Source organism: Vigna unguiculata, chromosome 11 (genome assembly GCF_004118075.2).
Source record: "Vigna unguiculata cultivar IT97K-499-35 chromosome 11, ASM411807v1, whole genome shotgun sequence".
In the NCBI taxonomy this organism is placed as follows: Eukaryota; Viridiplantae; Streptophyta; class Magnoliopsida; order Fabales; family Fabaceae; genus Vigna; species Vigna unguiculata.
This window is the reverse complement of record NC_040289.1, coordinates 6434577-6455895: the sequence shown is the minus strand read 5'-3', so window position 1 is coordinate 6455895 and position 21319 is coordinate 6434577. Positions and strand designations below refer to the sequence as shown.

At 32.0% G+C, this 21319-nt stretch overlaps 1 protein-coding gene across 1 annotated transcript; it reads left to right on the top strand.

The window, feature by feature from the left end:
• The first annotated feature begins 1422 nt into the window (after positions 1 to 1422).
• On the top strand, positions 1423 to 11259 carry LOC114168627 (DNA repair protein recA homolog 1, chloroplastic). The gene is made up of 13 exons (XM_028053514.1): positions 1423 to 1760; positions 4015 to 4106; positions 4240 to 4315; positions 5357 to 5419; positions 5528 to 5657; positions 5780 to 5865; positions 5954 to 6079; positions 6252 to 6356; positions 6542 to 6598; positions 7880 to 7942; positions 8017 to 8093; positions 8401 to 8473; positions 10904 to 11259. The coding sequence occupies exons 1-13, from the start codon at positions 1569 to 1571 to the stop codon at positions 11009 to 11011; spliced, it is 1248 nt and encodes a 415-aa protein (XP_027909315.1). The 5' UTR covers positions 1423 to 1568; the 3' UTR covers positions 11012 to 11259.
• The last annotated feature ends 10060 nt before the right edge of the window (positions 11260 to 21319 follow it).

The window sequence follows — 21319 nt, the reverse complement described above, 5'->3', positions numbered from 1 at the left end:
AATAAGAAATCAGAAGGAGTTTGTCTTGTAATTAAAAAAGTTCATCTTAAAAATTTATAACTTTATAATTTTATAATTTTATAATTTTGTAATCTTATGATTTTATAATCTTATAGTTTTATAATCTTTTAATCGTATAATTTTATAATTTTATAATCTTGTAATCTTATCATCTTATAATCTTATAATCTTATAATATTATAATCTTATAATCTTATAATCTTATAATATTATAATCTTATAATATTATAATCTTATAATCTTATAATCTTGTCATCTTATAATCTTATAATTTTCTAATTTTATAATTTTCTAATTTATAATTTTCTAATTTTCTAATTTCCTAATTTTATAATTTTATAATTGTATAATTGTATAATTGTATAATTTTATAACTTTGTAACTTTATAACTTTATAACTTTATAATTTTATAATTTTATAATTTTATAATTTTATAATTTTACAATTTTACAATTTTACAATTTTATAATTTTATAATTTTGTAATTTTGTAATTTTGTAATTTTATAATTTTATAATTGTATAATTTTATAATTTTATAATTTTATAATTTTATAATGTTATAATTTTATAATTTTATAATTTTATAATTTTATAATTTTATAATTTTATAATTTTATAATTTTATAATTTTATAATTTAAAAAATCAAAAATTAAAAATTATAAAATTTTGAAATCATATATGATAACCGCTCAACTAGATGAAGATTATGATTACGTATTGGTGTCTCGAGTTTAAAAAAATTAATTTATCGAGTTCTCACTAAACAACATAAATTAACCGGAAACTCAGTTAAAAAATCTTAATTATCTGCGACTTAAAACATTATTAAATCTAATTTATTTAACCGTTTAATCATACTATTGTTATTTTTTATTGAAAAACCCAAAATAAGTTTTTAAAAAATTTAAACTGATTTCAATTTATTGATTTTACATTTACATTTAAAAGTCGCCCAAGCTTAATCTTTTTATAACTATTTCTTTTGGCTCAATTGCATTTGTAGTCCCTTTAATTTTCTATTTGACATTTTAGTCCCCTATTTTCTTTTTTTAAATTCTTTAATTTTAGAACATCTATAATTTTACTCTAATATTCAATTTCGTTTTTTTTATTTGGGCACCAGTAAATTTTCTTCGTTTTTCATTCTTGTAAATTTTGATTTTATTATTTTTAAGTTTATAAAATGAATGGATTTCCCCTTTAGTTTCTATAAATCGTCATCTTTTAGTTTTCAAACTTCAAAATATTGATTTTTTTATACAATAAGTTTAAATTAGATAAAAGAACTTTTTTAGAAATCTTAAAAATATATTAGAGCATTACTTACTTGTTGATATTATATTATATTATAAATATTTGTAAGTGTCACTTATATGATTATTTGGTTTCCATAATTTGTGTTCTGTTGCCTTGTTTATATGTTTACACTGAACAACCAACGAAACTGAAGATATAGATTTTTGTTTGTGCAGGTTTTTGTCTTCCCTGTTATCTGTGTTACAACAGAAAAAATTGTGTATCTTCAGTTTTGTTCCAGCAATTATGGATTTGATGTTCCCTCTGAAACCCCACAGTGTTATTCTCAAAGCACCACTCTTTTCTTCTCTGTCGCTCCCTCTTCCTCTCAGATTTCGTGCTGTCACCGCTTCCAAGCATGTAAATATTCAATGCGAGCTTGACGGCAGACCCAATGGTGCTCTCTCCGGTGATTTCGACCCTCGTTTCATTGATAGGGTATGCCTCATTTTGCTGTTGTTGTTATTGGTTACGAACACTTTTGCTTTTCTGGGCTCTGGTTATATTTCATTCACGAAGGCTTCACTTTCCCTTTTGAAGTGAGTGTTGCCTTTGTGCTCTTGTTGGTACTTTTACTTATAGATAAAAAGATCACTTTTTTAGGACTTTTTCTTTGTGGTTTTTATTGTCTGTTTATACAGACCCTGAAAGAGATTTTTATTTGTTTGTTTATTGTACTATTTCTAGTTGCATTACTAAGTGCTTGGTTCAGTGCCTGTTGTATATGTGTTTGGTGTTATGCTGTAGGTGTGTTGCTTTAACTTGAGATAGAGAAATTGGACTAACAAAATTATAGGTTTTGAAAGACATTTCATAAGACATTGCCTTAGGGCTTACTTGAATTTGGTGGGGGTTTTGATTACTTTGTTTATATAGTTCTGAAAATCTCTAGCCATGTATGTGGGATCGGGAACAACAATTACTAAAATGTGTTGAGACAAGTTTTTTTATTTTTTTTTTTGCATTTTGTGACATTCTCTATTGAGCTATATTAGAGTATAGTTAGTCTGCAAAAATATAGTTTTCTTTTCTAAGTTAGGTTTGTAGTGCTTGTATGCTTGTTTGTACTCGGTTAGGTTCTTACACATTAGTTAGCTACATATACTTGATTGTACTCGGTTACACTTGGGGTTAAAATTTCATTTTACACGAAATCTAAATCTTTTCTCATTCTCTCTTTAAACCGTAATGACACCAAATTCAAAGTCTGCTATGTAAAATGAATTTGTATGTTCATGTGTTCATTTTCCTCTGACAGAAGGGTAGAGTAGTATGCATCTGGAAATTCTGATATCGTTGCATAGAAAAAATTTTGACTTGTGAAATATATCTTGTGATTTTATCATTTTCTTAATATTGTTCTTAAATCAACAACAGATACCATAATCTCAGTTGGTCTTCACCATGGGGTTCAGTTTTACACCATCCTCCTTCTATTTGCTCATTTAGTCATGTACCCTGCTTTCACTTCCATTCATTCCTTCTTGGCCTCCTCTGTGCCTTCCATTTTTGTAGATGACACGGGAAACTAGGAAGTTGGTGATGATAGCAGTGGTGGCTGGTCTAGTTGGTTGTGTCTACGGTTAATAGGCTTAAGAAATAAAAGCTAAGAGAACTAATCAAATTATCTGAAACCTCATAACAACAACAATTTTATCTCCTAAGCTACATTATAGCCATGTCTAGTGTTGGCAGGCAACATATAGTCATTGACCAATGTCATCTCATCATGCTTTTTGTGGGGTTTATGGAATATTGCTTGAAGGAGTTCAATGAATTCCTGCTTATTAATAATTGTTGTTTAATAGAAGAGATATGGTACTCCAAAAGAATGATGTATGGGAGTTATTCTATCTTGGTTGATGTTTGTATGATATTTTGTTGTTTCTAGATATGTTTGACATCATATTCAAACCACCTTTTCGATAGACATAATGATATAGAAAATTTCACCACATCGTCTTTTATGCACTTTCCCTGATCTCAATATTCATGGAAGTATAATGTTTCCTTTACTGGTCCATTAGATTCATTTAGCATGTCAGTTTTAAGATATATGGTTCCATATTTGTTATAAACTGATGACTTAAATATGGTTTTAGCCCCTGTGAAATAATTAAGTTTTATTTTTGGCCCCTGCAAAAGAAATTTTTTGTTTTTAGTCCCTCTAAAATTGACAATCATTACTTTTGATCACTAGTATTATGACACTAATTAACTACTTATTCTTAAACAAAAGGTTAAGGGACCATTTCAAGTGAAGTAATGCTAGCAGCCTACACGTAAAAGAATTTCTTAAGATTCATAAAATAAATGATATTTATTTATTTATTTTAAAATAAGTATTAGCCATTAAAAAAGGTAATTTGGAATTTGAGGGATGAAAATCAGTAAAAAATATTTTATAGGGACTAAAAACTAAAACTCACATTTTATAAGAACTAAAATCAGTGCTTTCAAATTTTATAGGGATGAAAAACAAAGAAACAATTTTTTTTGGGAACCAAAACCAAAACTTACTAATTGTACTGGGACTTAAAACATATGTAAGCCTAAATTGATTTTAGGTTACTATTCTGATGAAAATTAATAGTTTATTCTTCTACTAGGGTTTCTCCTTAGTTATCAATTGTTGATGAGATATGTTTCTAATTTTAAGTGTATTCAATTTGACAATAAATTTCCATTCTAGCAAAAAGCATTGGAAGCAGCAATGAATGATATAAACAGCTCCTTTGGAAAGGGAAGTGTTACAAGACTGGGCAGTGCTGGTGGAGCTTTGGTGTATGCATTTTTTCCACATATATGTTCTCTGTCTCACCTAAGTTGTTGAGAAACACAGTTTATATACCCTGTCACTATTTTCTGTGAATCAAATGGCATGACAGATTTTGTATTTCATCTTAAATGTTTGCAGTGAAACTTTTCCCAGTGGTTGCTTGACCTTGGACTGTGCTTTAGGTGGTGGTCTTCCTAAAGGAAGAATTGTAGAGGTATTGTCTTTATACATCTCCTTGTTGTTCATTTCTTTTTGTGATCATATAACCTATTTACATTTATTGATTGGGAAGAATGAGATATATATTTATTCTCATGGTTAGGATTTCATTTAAATTTGGGTATGTGTTAGACAGCAAGATACAAATAGGATTTTAACACCCGCTCGCCCATCCACGTATACAGGTAATCAGTAGAAGCAAACAATCAGTAAAAGTGTATTCTAGGAAGAGGGGTAAAAATAGGGATTAAACCTTTTTTTATTTGAAGCCATGTCCAACCCATCCAAACTCCACCTATAGACTCATCTTCTACTCCATCAAACTTTCCATCTCTAGCTCCTGAAGTAGAACTACCTAATTCAGTAAATGAAGGTATTAGGTCTTCTCATAACTCTAATACTTATTATGCTTGTCATTTGAGACTTTACCCCAATCTAGGTTGGATAAAAAGTAACTTTGACTGATGTTGGTTGAAGAACAACCTTTACTGACATCAATTGAAAATAATCGCCACTGAAGTCAAGTGGAAAGAATGAGTTTGACATCAGTTGAAAAAAATACTATTTATATTGACCATGGAAACCCTAACTAACATTGATTGGGAAATATCACTGACCCACATTGACAATAAAATAACCTAAACAATGTCAGACAAAAAATAACTTTGGTTGACTTTAGCTTTAGAAGAAACGGTGATGAATTAACAACACCCTGATCTTGGACAAACTGATAGTGTCTTGGTTTTAACTGAGTTGATGACACCTCGACTGAAGCTAAGTGGATGAGAGAGTACAAACAGAAGAGACATGAGTTTGAAAATTTGAAAAATTTTGATTCTTACTTTTTTCTGAAATTTGAAATTCAAAGTACTCCTAAGATTTTAGAATTTCAAATTCTTTATTAAACAACATATGTTATCATGAAATAATTCAAATTCTCTATACAAATCTTCTTAAAATTCCCCATTCGCACACACTAATAACTTATTTGTTCTGTCATGGGTCAAGCTGATATTATTTGCTATATCTTTTCTAGATATTTGGACCAGAAAGTAGTGGAAAAACCACCCTAGCTCTTCATGCTATTGCAGAAGTGCAGGTAACTTATCTGTCTGGAGTTTTTCAAATCATTAATTCTTGATCATGAAGAATCACTTGATATAAAAGAAAATTCTGGATCAATATGCTATTTTCTTATGATGTGCAGAAGTTAGGAGGCAATGCGATGCTTGTTGATGCAGAGCATGCTTTTGATCCTGCATATTCTAAAGCATTAGGAGTGGATGTAGAAAATTTAATTGTATGCCAACCTGATCATGGAGAGATGGCTCTTGAGAGTAATATATTTGCCTTTAATGTGATTGTGTTCAAATGGAAAACATAATCTTTGCGCTGTCCATATTGCAACAGCGGGGTGTTGTTTGTTGTCTATGAATTGATTGAACTTTCCATATTACAGTTGCAGACCGAATGTGTAGATCTGGTGCCATAGATCTCATTTGTGTGGATTCTGTCTCAGCTCTCACTCCACGAGCTGAAATTGAAGTAAACAATTACTTCTTGATTTCATGTACTCCTGGTTATAATTTAAGGAGTGCATTTTTTAACTATATTTGTTCATATAAATGCACAGGGGGAGATTGGAATGCAACAAATTGGATTACAAGCTCGTCTTATGAGCCAAGCTTTGCGTAAGATGTCTGGAAATGCATCTAAAGCTGGTTGCACTCTTGTATTTTTGAATCAAATAAGATATAAGGTACTTGTGCTTAATTAGTCTAACTTTCCTTTTGGATAACCGCATATGTTTCATTAGGACTACAGTAAAATCCAACTGCTTACTCAATCAATGGAGTTGAATTTTTATATTTGACTTTTTAAATCTCTAGTTTTTCTTAATATGATTCATTTTTTTATTTACTTTTTGGTAGATTGGTGTCTATTATGGAAATCCAGAAGTGACCAGTGGTGGAATTGCATTGAAGTTCTTTGCGTCACTTCGGCTAGAAGTTCGTCCTATAGGGAAGATAAAGTCTGTAAGCTCAATAACACTGTCCTAGCATAATCTTTATATTATCTTAAACCTTACTGTTCCGCAGAGGCATCTCAACTCCAAACTATCAGCAGTTTTACTGAAATTACCTTTTTGACTGTAATGTCAAAGTTGTTTGAATGAAGCATCACAGTGCATTTTCATCATTCTGGTTTCAATTTCTTTTAGGTTAAAGGAGATGAAGAAATTGGTCTTAAAGTTCGTTTAAGAGTGCAAAAGAGCAAGGTAAGCGACAATATTTGTAAATTTTGAAATTTTCTGTTTAAAACATTTATATTCATTTTTTGTAGCGCTGCATAACATAATCCGTTGAAACTTGACATTTATTATACTCTTCAAAGTTAAGCAATTCTGTTTCATTCTTTCCTATCATTTATCAGTCTCTTTGTTTCTTGCGCTAATTTATTCTAGATTTATTCTAACAGTGTATAAAAACTGGATAGCAGTGTGACACTTTTGAGTCTGCTGCATTATCTCCTGAGTCTCTTTTTATAGTTGTTCTTGTTCCTCTTGTCCTTTCATGTCTTTAGGAAATTCAACGAGGATTCCTCAGCTGTGTTACACTTTCGAGTCTGTTACATTATCTCCTGTGTCTCTCTCAATGGTTGTATCTTGTTCCACTTGCCTTTCTTTCGTGTCTTCTAGGAAATTCAGCACGAGGATGCCTGAGCTGTGTGACCTCTTCAAACATACCAGTGATACCCATAATCGATCGTGGTGTCTGAACATGCCGCTGTACCTGCCTGTGAGGCCATGCCATACTCTTCCCCAGTTCCAATTCCTTTACTGGTGGTTCTCATACTATTGATAGCAAGTATTTGGTAAATTACATGGATTAGGCAATTCCCTCAACAATTACACTTTGGAGACATTGAAGATATTGAACCTATTTGTGACAATCAAGTTGCTCTCCACATTGAGTCAAAATAGATCTTCAATGAATGTACTGAACACATAAAGCTAGACTGTAGATTTGTAAGAAAGGTTTTGTCTAGGGAAACTACAACTGCCTCTGGTAGCTGTAGTAACCAACTTGTCGACATGTGAGTCATTTAAGGGATCGTGTGCTTTCTATATTTTAACAAGCCTGGTTTGTATGACATGTATCCTTCAGCTTAAGGCAGAGTGTGGTAAAAATATTTTGAATGAGGACATTTATTACATGCAAATATGGAAATATAGGGTACTACAAATTAGGGATTTCGAATTGTTCTTTGTATCCAAGATTCATTCCCTTGTGCCCTATTATAAGATTTTAAATATAGCATGTGTATATGGTATACAATCACTGTTATACAAAGCACTAACCCCTAATTTCAAATTAGGTGATATAATAAAATAAAATATGGAATCAATCTTGAGTTCATCTAAGTTGCTCTAAATTACTCTAAAGATAAACCAAGACATTTGGAGATGTATTTTTTATAATTTAGCAAATATTATGCTGTATTTTTCATTGATTTTAAACTATGTTCTGGAGGTCCTTAACTCGATAAGTTGTTGTAGGTGTCAAGGCCTTACAAAATAGCTGAATTTGAAATTATATTTGGAGAGGGAATCAGTAAGCTGGTGAGTATTGCAGCACACAAGCATTTAGACCTGTTAGTTTATATCATTATTTTAACACTTCCTTTTGAATGCAGGGTTGCATTTTAGATTGTGCAGAAATGACGGATATTGTCTCAAAGAAGGGCTCTTGGTACAGCTATGGAGACCATCGGTACTGTCTCTACTTTCTGAATCTTAGCACTTATTTTTTATTTAGTGAGTGATCTCTTTCATTGTTCTCTCGGCTCTTTCTGTGCGTGTGTCCTCCAGATTAAGGACTTAACAGTGCAATTATATGCAATATAAAATTTATTTGCAAGCTAATCGATTTGTGAAACAAAGTTGGTTTTTCTCCAATGCCCTTATTTCTCTCCCTTTACCTTGTATTTCCCTCTCTTTGTCCAAATGGTTGGTGGGTTCTTTTTATATGTAAATTTGCTTGGTTTAATGTTAACCATCCAATTGGTGTCTTGAAACAGGTTGGGACAGGGAAGGGACAAAGCAATACAGTACTTAAAGGAGAACACGTATCTTTTAGAAGAAATTGAAAAGGTTGCATTATCTGAGCCTGTTATATGCTGCTATTGACTTCAAAATTAGATCTTACGCTGTATATTCTTTTGTATCTTAAAATGATAAACTGCATGTGTGCTTGCTTCCTGATTATGTTTTTATACTAGTTCCTGCGCCTTATTGTGGCTCCTTCCAGTTGGAAGGAGCTTCACAATGGGATTCATAAGAATGTCACTTGGATGACGGTCGAGCATACCAATTTCATTGAGGATGTCCAATGCATACTTTTCTTTGAAATGACAATATCAATTTTTGATTGACCAACCCCAAGGAATTAGAAAGTACTTGAGGGGACCTAGATAATTTGTCCAGAACTGACTTTGGGTTATTGTTCAATTGAACGTGACATGCATTTTTTTTTTCAATCCGTTACAGTTATTACTTTAATTTTGTGCGGTGGAATGTGCAAACTAATGTTTGGCACCCCTGAAATTGCAAATCAAACACACACTTAGCCATTGGATCCCATTAGAGTCATTATTAGTTATAACAGTGTCATAAACATAGACTACCAAATAAATGCACAAGCCAACGAAGAATGTTGGGAAAAAACAGTGATAAGCCTCACAACAACTCATACCAGATTTGAGAAATGTTGGCTAAAGCAACCAAATCATGCATGATGAGACTATTTCAAGACATTCAGAGAATGTCATCAGTAGCATACTTTTACAAAATGGTTTTATAAGGCGGAGAAAACCATTTTGTATGATGGTATTAGAGCCTATCCTAGATCTATTAAAACGGACACTTGCCATTTTATACATGTACCACGCCAGTACTGCTAGACGTGAGGGGTTTTGGTTAATACTCAAGTCCTGCATCAAGAAGAGATACTATCAAAGGAAAAACTCAAGTCCTTCATCAACAAGAGATAGTGTCAAAATAGAATAGAAAAGAGGGCAATTCCCACCTTATAAGATAGTTTTATAAGATTGAGACCTAAATCCACATTGTAATATGGTATCAAAGCTTATCCTAACAAAATTTATTGAATCTATTACCTTCCTGCTATTGAGGTACTATCGGACCACTCACAACTGCAAATATCGGTTCCAATGCTCTAGATGTCCATGTAAGGAGGCATTCTTAATGCCTTGTTGGTGAAGTGACCAATGGAAGATGACAACCATTGTTAGAAATAGATGCAGAAAAGTAATCTTGGCAAGAAGAGAGGTGTCCCTATAGTTGAAGCCAAAGATTTGGGTATCGTACTAATAAATCTTGCCATATGTACCAGCCTTCATGGTATACACTCTGGCAACCAACGCTAGTGTTTTGTGGGAGGTAAGTAAACCAATTCCAAAGGGCCATTGACTTGTTAAGAAGCCATTTCTTTTCATCTAACATTTCTTGATTGCAACACGGACTAGCATGACTTCACTTGTAGACATAGAATCCAGAAAGAAATAGAAAGAAGATACTCAATCCTGATGAAGTACTAACATATAAAGGGTTAGGGCTACAAGTGTACCGAATACCTTTGTTTAGGACAATGAAAAGCCCATCTATAGGAGACATTGGTGTAGGGATGCTTGAGGAAGAAATGATGTTTGAAGATCAGTAGGTCAGCAGGTCGAACCACCAGATATCTTCTTATTGATCAATGTTGTCGAAGTTCTCTCATATAACTTCTTTAAATTATTATTATTAATTTGTATATAAGCTAATTTTAGCTTTTGGAGAAACTGATATATTATATCTTATGTTTTTCTCCTAGAATGTTTATGGAGAAGTTAGTTTAAACATATCTTTAACTTTTAACAGTACAACTAATACACTTTCCCTACTGTCAGAGATCCCATATCGATTAAAATACAATTAGATTTTAGTATATAAGTGTAAGCAAATCTTATAAGTTTAAAGTTCACTTTATTAGATCTGCTATTGGTTAAAATTTATTGGGATATAGTGATTTCACTAACTGAAAACTGAGATTCACAAAAAGAATTGTAATTTTCTATAAATTTTAGGTAATAGTAGAAACTGTTAATATTTCTTTTATTAGGTGTAGTAAATCCTCTGATCCTAAATATGTGGGTGGTTTTACAATTTGTTTTCCTTCCACTACGTGGCTTCTTTTGGAGGATACTGTATCCTCTCATGTTCTCTCTTCCTATTTAGTAATGTATCTATAAAGTTCATGTGTCCTAGTTTTCATTTCATATATTACTAATACTTGGTTTTAACCAAATTGATCTTAAATTTCAGTTATAAGAAACCAGATTACTGTAATGGCAGTTAGTAAATTTTTAGTTTTTCCAGAAAGTTAGAGTAGAGAATGTTTGTTTCTCATGTTTTCTATACTCTTAAAAAAAAAACTATCTTAGGAAACTATTTCTAAATTTTAGTTTACTATGTTATACACAAATATAGGATTCATGAAGATAAGAAATTGTTTATTTGCAGGTAGTTAGGTCTTCATTGGTTGATGGAAGTAACCAAGCAAGCCTTGCACACATGAAGAACAGTCCAGTGCTACATCAAGATGATGATGTATTTGAGGAAACTCAGTGATAAGGGACTTGTCACTTGTTTGAATGGTTGGTTCCAGAAACTGGGAAATTTTTTCTTCACAACAATGTAAGTGAAGTTGTTGTGGCTTTGATTGTTACACCAATTATTGGCTCATCCATCTTCATCCATTGATAAGTGTTAAGGAAACTGATGGAATGAGACATTCACAAAAGGATAACAGTGAAATATTGAGGATTTTGAAGGACTGATTTTCAATTACAAGTAACATTATATTTTATTCTGATAAAGAATGTCAATCAATTTCATTTGATTTTCTTGATTTCATAAAATAAAGTATATTTTATAAATTATCCTTATTGAAGAGTTCAAATTATTTACATGTTTCAAATATTTTGGATTCTAAAATACGAAATCTTATCCTGGATTATGTGATATGGAATAGATAAATGCTTTTCTGGATATAATTTAGTAGTGTATCATGGATTATATAATTTAAAATTTTATTATTGATAGTATAATTCATAATATATTTTTAAATCTAAAATGCAGAATGGATGTATAATTTGAAATATATTTTGGATCTCATAATGTATTTTGGATTTTAAAGAATATTTTAAATTGTATAATCTAAAATTATATGATTTATAGTATGTTTCTGAATCGCTTAATCTGAAAATATATTACGATATATAATATTTTAATTTGTATAATATTATTTGGATTTTGAAATATATTTGTGGATTACATAATATGAAAATTTGAAATTGTATTATAGATTACTTAATGTAATATTTAATAAATTAAAGAATTAAAATTGTAATCTAACATTATTTCTGTTTCTTTAATTCTTTTAAATGAGTTATTATTATATCGATTGGAATCGCTAAATTTCAAACGGAATTAACTTTTGTTAGATTCATAAGAAAATTTCTTTTATTTTTGTGATTCAGAACGGTGCTGAGCCAACTTTATTTCATTTTATAATACATATTTATACATGAATACACTCGTATCGTATTAAATACGTTTTATTGAATTATAATATACTCATGAACGTAATATACGTTTTATTTAATTATATACTCATGAAGTAATTTTAAATTACTCACATACAATAAATAAAATATAATTGAATATAATTTTAGTCTCTAATATTTGAAATAAGTTCCTCTAATTAAAAAAATCATTTTATAGTCTTTAAATTTAATAAATTGCGATTTTACTATCTAAACATTAAATTTAACTTAGAAAAATTAGTTTTAAAAATTCTTTTTTAGTTCGTCAAAATTAGTATTTATGAAATAATAGTGTCTTTATTTTCGCCAAAGTAAAAGTTTTAAATTTTGAAAAATAAAAACCAGAATTATCCTAAATTAGGACCACATATGTAATTACATTATTAGTTTTAGAAATTCAGATTCCGAATATTACAGTAGGTTAATTGACAAATGATTAGAAAATTACCATTAGAAAAGGGATTTCTTCCACAAATTCAGATTTCAAATTCACAGTCATATTTTTATAGTTATATTTCAAAACTTACCTACAAATTTGTTTCTATATTTTTGTTGTTGAAATACTACATTTACTTTCTGTTTCTGCATCTTTCACATATTTCATGTGTTTAAAATTTTGCACCTCTATACAATAAAGATTCTAAGAAATAGGCAACTGAAAAAAAGTTTAATTAATTCTTGAAAAACTTGAATATTTGTAATCGAGTTTTTTATTAAACTTTTTCTGTACATTAAGTCCACGAACTTTACATTTTTTCAATTAAATATCTATTTATTTATTTGTTTATAAATATGAATAATTAACAACAACAAAAAATTGCACCAGAAAACTTAAGTACGAATATATTTCAAATGCATCATCCTCCATACAGATGATTTTTTAAAATTTATCATCTTTCGAAGACAATTAACAAAACACTACACACAACACAAGACAATTACAATGTAAAACTACAAAGAGAGCACCACGAGGACAAGAACATAACTCTCAGCACTTTATCACATTAACATTTGTTGTTTGATAATTTCGCACTAAAGAATTCACTACCATGTTTAATTCATCTTCAGATATCATAATTCTAGAATCCATTTCAATGTTGAATGATTCCAATTTAGCAAGGTGAGGAGGTTGAACTTTCAATGTATCCAGATGTAAATCCTGCATGATTAGAGAGAAAATTAAAAAAAGTTTAGCAAAAATATTTTAAAATGTAAGATTCAATAACAATGAAAGAAAAAAATATATATATCTTACCAATAAAAGTGAATTTAGGGTACGACTGGAAATCGTCAATGTTCTTGCGTTAGAGAACATTCGTAACCAACTTAGGACGATGGAAGACTCTATATGAATATTATTGTTGATTTTCACTTCGTTTAGGAGAGGGAGATCGCAAGTGCAAGTGCAGGAGAATTTATAGGACATTAAAAAGTGAATATTCCCGAGTGTGATCGAGGTGAGTTTAGGAACAGAAAGCACAATTTTAGGTTCAAAAGTATCCCAATAGAATATGTTTTCCATAGTCAAAACAGAAAGGCTAGGATTTGATATACAAAGAGTTTGTGTTGAATGGCTATGCGTGGAATATTCAAGGACCAAAGTGGTCAAAGAAGTGCACTCCGAGAAGGGTTCAATGTAGTTATCATCATCTCTTGGTGTGAAAATGACATTGGAGAGAAGCAAGGTTTTCAAAGATGGTAGCGAAAGAGATGCGGGGAGTGTCAAGGGGACACGAGAGAAATTGGCGTGAAGGTTAAGAAAGGTTAGGGATTTGCAATTGATGACAATGGGAATGAAAGAATTGGGTATTTTTTTGAACTTGAAATCCATAACCAGTGTCAGCTTCTGAAGATGGTGTTGTGAAGCATATTTGAGGGCGTTGTTGAGGACTTTTGGTGTAGTGGAATTGAACACTTTGACATGCATGTTGTGAAGGGGAATAGAATCATCTCGATTAGAGAGGGCATGAGAGACATATCTATTGTATTTGCGAATTCCATTGAAAGATGTAAATGTTAGAGTGGTGAGGCCTTTCCAAAGATTCTTCCATCGTTTAGATAACACGCAACTTTGAATAGCTTGTTTTGTGGGCAAAAACCCCATTATGTGCTGAAGAACTTCATCTGGTAAATCACTGAGTCTATCTTCTTCCTTTCTTTCGCCACTTTCACTGCTTCTCTTCCTCTTCATTCTCATCTTCTTCTTCCAATGGAAGCTTCTTTTTTTTCTCCGTAGAACAAAGCGTAGAACACGAAAATTTTTGCACACGGTGAATTCTGATACTGAATGTGTTATGCATACAAATATGTTTACCTATATATATATGTATGTACATTTAAATTTTTTTTGGATTGAATAAGTGAAAGATAAGATGTGAAGAATATGAGATATGAAAATAAAAATAAAATGATATATATTTATTTAAAATTTAAACATGAATCCCGTTGCCTGTTATCTTGAAATAATATATATCTTATCTTAAATTGATTTTTTTTAAAAAATATGTATTTAATTTTTTGTTTTCCGAATTCAAATATAATCAACGCTCGTTTGATATATATTATGTACTATACAGTCATAACTGAATATAAATGGTTTGTTAACTTCTTTTTTTAACAGCTTTAGTTAAATATTTAATATTTTCAAAAGTGTTATCAATAATTAAAAACAGAAAGTGTTTCACAATATTTCAAGAAACTTAGTAGATAATCTGTTCAGTAACAATATTTATTCATTACACATTTTAATTATAATATGATCTTTACAATTAAAAGTATTTATATAGATTTTAATTATATAAAACATATATTTATTCCACGTAATTACTGTAAAAACTAAACTAATAGTATATATCTAAATTATAAGAGATTTTTTAATCATATGTTTATTATATTTTTCTTGATTTTGTATTTAATTAATATGATAAGTAGTTATATTTTTGCAAGAATATATGATTTTATCGTTTTTACTTCTGACGATTTCATATAAACATTATCAAAAACACCTATAATTAAGGAATAAAGTAGATTTTAATCATTTTCAAGAATCTTAATCTTTATGATTCACTCTTGAAAATCATAAGAATAGTGATCATAATGTGATGCTCTTTTCTAGTAAAAGATACTCCATATTTATAAATAAAGATAAATGACTGAATATTTTCAAACTAAATTCCTTAATTTAAAAATATAACAAAAATTAGACTTACGAAAAAATATATGAATATTTAAATCATTTTTTTTACTTCAATTTAATGTTTTCAAGGATATAAAACAGTTAAAATTAATCTTATCAAAGTATGATATATCATAAAACTGATATTACAATCTATATCTTTAAAAATATTTATCTTTTATCTTTTGCTTACAACAGTTTACATATTTAAATAAATTTATTTACTATAAATTATAATTATATGTGTAAATATTTTAGGTACGGCCATATTGCATGTGATAAAACACTAATTGGATTAAATATATTTTTAATTTTTATAAAATAAGAGAATTTTATTTTTCTCTTTGTAAAAGAAAAATACTTATTCTTTGTCATTATCAAATTAAAAATATTATTTTTATTCTAATTTTTATAGTAGGATTTTTGTTAGCAACATTGAACAAGGATAAATAGACTAGTTCTTGTAATGTCATTTTAAATTTTGATATCTTTAAAATCATTTTAAGATTTGAAAAATAATTATAGTTTACCTATTTTAAAAAAATGTTCAAGATAAAAGTTGTAATTTCAAATTTTGAGAAAAGAAAAATTAAGGAAATAATATTTCATAAGGATTACATAAAATATTCTCTCGTCTTTATACCAAATAACATATTTCATTATTGTATCTCATGTTTGACATAATCAAATAAAGCTGTTTTATATAAAACTCAAAGGATAAAAATTAATATAATTTTTTAAAAGAAAATTTTAACTCGTTTACTTCTCTTTTACTGATTATAAATTCTAATCGGATTATATAATACTAGTTTAAATATAAATGTGATACATACGTATTTTTAAGGGTTAAGTATGTATTTAGTTCTTGAACTTTGGTTAAAGATTAGAATTCGTTCCTGATCGAAACTTTGATAAATTTTGGTCACTAAACTTTAAAAATTAATGAATATAGTCCTTTTAAGCCAATTACGTTGACTTTTTTCAACATGTCAAATGTATTTCATGTTAATATTGGAGTTTTTTACGCCATTTTTGACACATTCTCGACTCAATATTTACTAAAAATGCGTTCGAAACCTAAAAAAAAAATAACAAAATTGGGTTAAAAGGACTATATTTATTCATTTTTAACGTTTAGGGACCAAAATTTATCAAAGTTTCGACCAGGGACGAATTCCAATTTTGGGTCAAAGTATAGGGACTAAAAATATACTTAACCCTATTTTTAATATATATATATATATATATATATATATATATATATATATATATATATATATATATTCTTTCTTCAAAATAGAGCAATATTGTGTTTTTTCAAATTGAGACCAAATTTATTATTTGTATAAATGATATAATGATATTTTTTTATTAAAAATGACGTTTTAAAATATTACATTTTTCTTAATTGTTAACTATGTTTTATTAATCATGACCTATGATGTACAGATACAATACATGTATCAGATCCAAGACATATCTGATATGTTGATACGTTTATTATAAAAATATACAATATAATATGATAATACGTTATATATGTATATTAAAAAGTGTAAAATAAATATTAAAAACATCATAAATATATGATTGTTATTATATAAATATAAATTAAAATCCTATATATTAAAGTTGTCAACATAAAAAATTTATAAATTATTATTATCATAAAAGTACTACTGATTTATAGACTAGATTCTTTATTGATAAGTATTAGTAAGATATCATCAAGTATCAGACACGGATAAGTGTCGAACATAGATACGTAAATCAAATTGAAGTATCGGTGCAACACACATCATAACCTTTACCACTAAATTTTAATTTTAATATAAATATCAGTACTTAATTTTGTAAAAATATTTATAGTTAATTAATTTTAATCTTATAAAAACATGAATTAACAAAATATGTTTTTTTAATCCATGAATTTTTTATAAGATTAAAACTAAATAAGTATAAATAATTTTACAAAAATTAAGTAATGGTATTTATATTAAAATTTAGTGGTAAAGATCATGATTAACAAAACATGGGTTAATAATATACAATAATATAATATATTAAAAAGTCATTTTTAATAAAAACAATATTAGTATAATATTTATATAATAATGAATTTGGTCTCTAATTAGAAAGAGACAATTCTATTTTGAAAAATATTGAGACTAAATTGAATCAAAGAGATTAAATAAAAAAGACATATACAAGACTAAATCAAAATCAACATAATGACACTTGGCAGTGACACTGACATGTAACATTGCCTTACTAAGTGGTACTAACTGTGTTAGCCACGTGTCACATCAGGGACATGACAAACGACAACAAAATTTTTTCCAAAAAAAAAAATTAAAAAATTATAGATTGACATGTGACATGTCGTTAATGCAGTTAATATTTTTTTTTAAATAACCTAATTAAGATATTTTCTCAAAAATTATAATGCAATTAAAACTTTTAAAAAAGTAGTTGTAACGTCCCATTTAATTTATAAACGCAATTAAAGAAAACGCCACACATAAGATAGTATAACAACGCAATCTTGGGATTTCCAACATCACCCCTACAAAACAACCGGGCACACCATGATGCCAACAAAAGCAGAATAACTGTTTAACTAAAAGTTTACAAACTAATAACCACGAACACAGGGGCCATAGCCCTAAAGAAAACATGACTGAAAGAAGTGTAAGATATAGCCCAGATGGCTAGGTAGCGGAATCGTCATTCCCTTGTTGACCACGAGAACCTCGCCCATCTGCTCCCATCAACCAAGTTGATGATCATCGCAAGGAAGAACAACCACATACAACACAACCATGCAACAAAACGGGTAAGCTAGAGCCAACACATATTCATCATACAGTCAAATATATTTTCATCATCTCATAACCATATAACAACCAAACATGTTATGACTCTTCATTCAATACACTACGACTCGACTCGACTCATCCGGATACGTATAACTTGGTCGGATTCAGCAGATGCTTGCACTTGTGGTGGATACCTCTGCTCGACCCTGAGCTGCTCGATCCTGAGCTATGAAATACAAGTGTTATGATGAATCAAAACTCCCTCACCACAAGGTTAGCCCTTAATGAATTTCAGGCCTCCTACTACTCTCACCACAGGAGTCAGTCCGCTCTAAGTGAGACTAACTGGCCCCTTAGAGTGTCAGGATATAGTCCTTACCTTGAATCCTTACCTAGTTATACAGATGGGGCACCACCATGAACACCCACTAACAAGGGTCATGGAATTACGTCCCGACCACCGAAGCGCAGCCCTGGGAATCTCACCTAGAGATCCCCAAGGACTTACGCACTGACACAAACCCAACAAGCATATATCCACAATAAGAGAATAGCAATCATGCTCACAATCCCACGTCAATCTCACAAAATAGCACCTCATTCGTATCGCATGTTGAATCCATACCTTTTATCACCACTTCCCCATGAGTATAGAGCCTCACCTCATATCGATAACATGTTCCTTTAGTTCCACACCACTCATTCATTTCACGTGCCAATTTCATATCCAACCCGTCATACACAATTCATAATTCATGCCAAGTACACATAATATTCCATTATATACAGGTTTCTCATCATACAATTCACACTGAAGCCAATATCAATCATCCAAGAATAAACAAGCACCCAAACAGCGTACTGCCTCGCCCAACCCCTCGCTCAGGCTGAAGGGTTTCGCTCAGGCGAGACGTGCTCGCTCAGGCGAGCCCCCCCTTCGCCTAGGCGAGGGTTCGATGGAGCACTCAGGGAACATCACGGGATCTCGCTTAGGCGAGATCCCTCTCGCCTGGGCGAGATGTTCACTCGCTCAAAAGTTCGAGCAGGTCGCTTGGGCGACCTTTCGCGCAAAGGGGTTTAGGCGAGCCTTCGTCAGGCTCGCTTAGGCGAATCCGACTCGCCTGGGCGAGATTATCAGTTCTCGCCCTAGATTCACCTGCAACAGATTCATCATCTCGCCCAACCAAACACACAAAACAGCCCACACATCCAGAACAACGATTTAATCCATACAAACAGTTCGCAAACTCAAGGAACGACAGGAAACAAACAACCTAGCTCAAACCCTAACTTCCCGTACCTGGAAATGGGTCCGCACAGGTCTTTCGGCACAGGTCTTTCGGCACAGAACTAAGGAGCACAGCTGCTCTAGAACCCGATTCGCAACTGGAACAGTGGGTAAAACGAGTTATAAAAGAGTCTCCACTGTTACTGCGAAAGCTATACAAAACGGTGGCGGTAAGGGTTAAGGGTACTTACGTGAGCAGAACAATGGTCAAGCTAAACGTGAATCTGAAGAACGTTGGAACCCTAGCAGAGCTCTAGTGCGGAAGGGAAAGGTGACGGCTGCTGCGTTTCTGCGAGAGTGAGAGCGAGTGTGTAATTAGGGCAGACCTAAGGACTTTATACGTTGGGCCGACTTTAGGCCCACTTACAAGGGCAGCCCACTAACTGTAGGGTAGAAAAGAAATGGGGCCTTACATTCTCCCTAACAACAAAATTTTCGACCTCGAAAATAAAGACTCACCAGGTAAACAGATGTGGATGTGATTTTCTCATGTTCTCCTCTAACTCCCACGTCGAGTCACCTGTTCTCCGATCCCAGATGACTTTGACAAGATTGACGGTCTTTCCTCGACGTTCCTCAACCTTACTATCCTCAAGAGCGATGGGTGGTACTTCCACGGTGAGGTCTTCCCTGATCTGTATATCTTCGGTCTCTAGCACATGAGCGGGGTCAAACACATACTTCCTCAGCTGCGAGACGTGGAACACTGGGTGTAGGTTTGCCAACTGCGGGGGTAAAGCTATCTCATAAGCTACTGGCCCAATCCTCCTCGTGATCTGATACGAGCCAAGGAATTTAGGAGAGAGTTTCCTTGAGCGGAGAGCCCTTCCCACGCCCGTGGTTCGAGTCACCCTTAAGAATACATGATCTCCTGCTGTAAACTCCAAAGGTCTCCACCTACGATCTGCATAGGCTTTCTGCCTACTCTGAGAAGCCAACATCCTATCTCTCACCATCCTCACCTTCTCGGTGGTCTGCTCTAACAACTCTGGTCCAACCAACACTGCTTCTCCATCATGATACCAGCAAAGAGGAGTCCTACACCTCCTGCCATAAAGAGCCTCGTATGGCGCCATGCCAATGCTCGCATGAAAACTGTTGTTGTAGGTAAACTCAATCAAAGGCAATACCTCGTCCCAAGCACCCAGATGATCCAATATGCAAGTTCTCAACAAATCCTCTAACGACTAGATCGTTCTCTCAGACTGGCCATCGGTCTGAGGGTGATAAGCTGAGCTCATAGTCAACTTGGTTCCCAAAGCCTCCTGTAAGGTTTGCCAAAACCGGGATGTAAACCGTGGGTCTCTGTCGGAGACTATGCTCGAAGGTACTCCATGCAACCTCACAATCTCTTTGACGTACAGTTGGGCCAACTTGGCCATGGACATCCTCAAGTTCATCGCCAAAAAGTGTGCACTCTTGGTCAGTCGATCTACTATCACCCAGATGGTGTCATGTCCTCTAAAGGTCCGCGGAAGATAAGTCACGAAGTCCATGGAGATGCTATCCCATTTCCACACTGGTATCTCTAAAGGCTGTAAAACTCCACCGGGTCTCTAGTGCTCCACCTTTGCCTTCTGACACGTTAAACAAGCTGATACAAACTGAGCCACATCTTTCTTCATCCCCTGCCACCAGAAAGTCTCCTTGAGGTCCTGGTACATCTTAGTCATGCCAGGATGCAAGCTAAGACGACTTTTGTGTCCTTCCTCAAGGATCAGCTTTCTCACCTCTGCATCATCAGGTATACATACTCTGCCTCAAAACCTCAGTATGTCATCATCACTCACGGCAAAGTCTTTGGCTTCCTCTGATCCAAGCTGTTCTCTAACTCTGTTCAGACTGGCATCCAATAACTGCCTCTCTCTGATCGAGTCCAAAAAGTCACTAGATATAGTAAGGGTACTACACCTAATGGACTCAGACCCCAACTCCACCTGTATCCTCATGTCTCTGAACTTCTCTAGTAGTTCCACCTCTTTAATCATAAGGTGTACCGTATGTACCGTCTTCCTACTCAGAGCATCTGCCACCACATTTGCCTTTCCC

What these genes read in the sequence shown, in the direction of transcription:
- LOC114168627 (XM_028053514.1), top strand. Translation starts at nt 1,569, where the DNA reads ATGGATTTGATGTTCCCTCTGAAACCCCACAGTGTTATTCTCAAAGCA. An exon ending in TGAATCAAATAAGATATAAG is followed by an intron (nt 6,080 to 6,251) that starts GTACTTGTGCTT and finishes ACTTTTTGGTAG; the next exon opens with ATTGGTGTCTATTATGGAAA. An exon ending in TTTTAGAAGAAATTGAAAAG is followed by an intron (nt 8,474 to 10,903) that starts GTTGCATTATCT and finishes GTTTATTTGCAG; the next exon opens with GTAGTTAGGTCTTCATTGGT.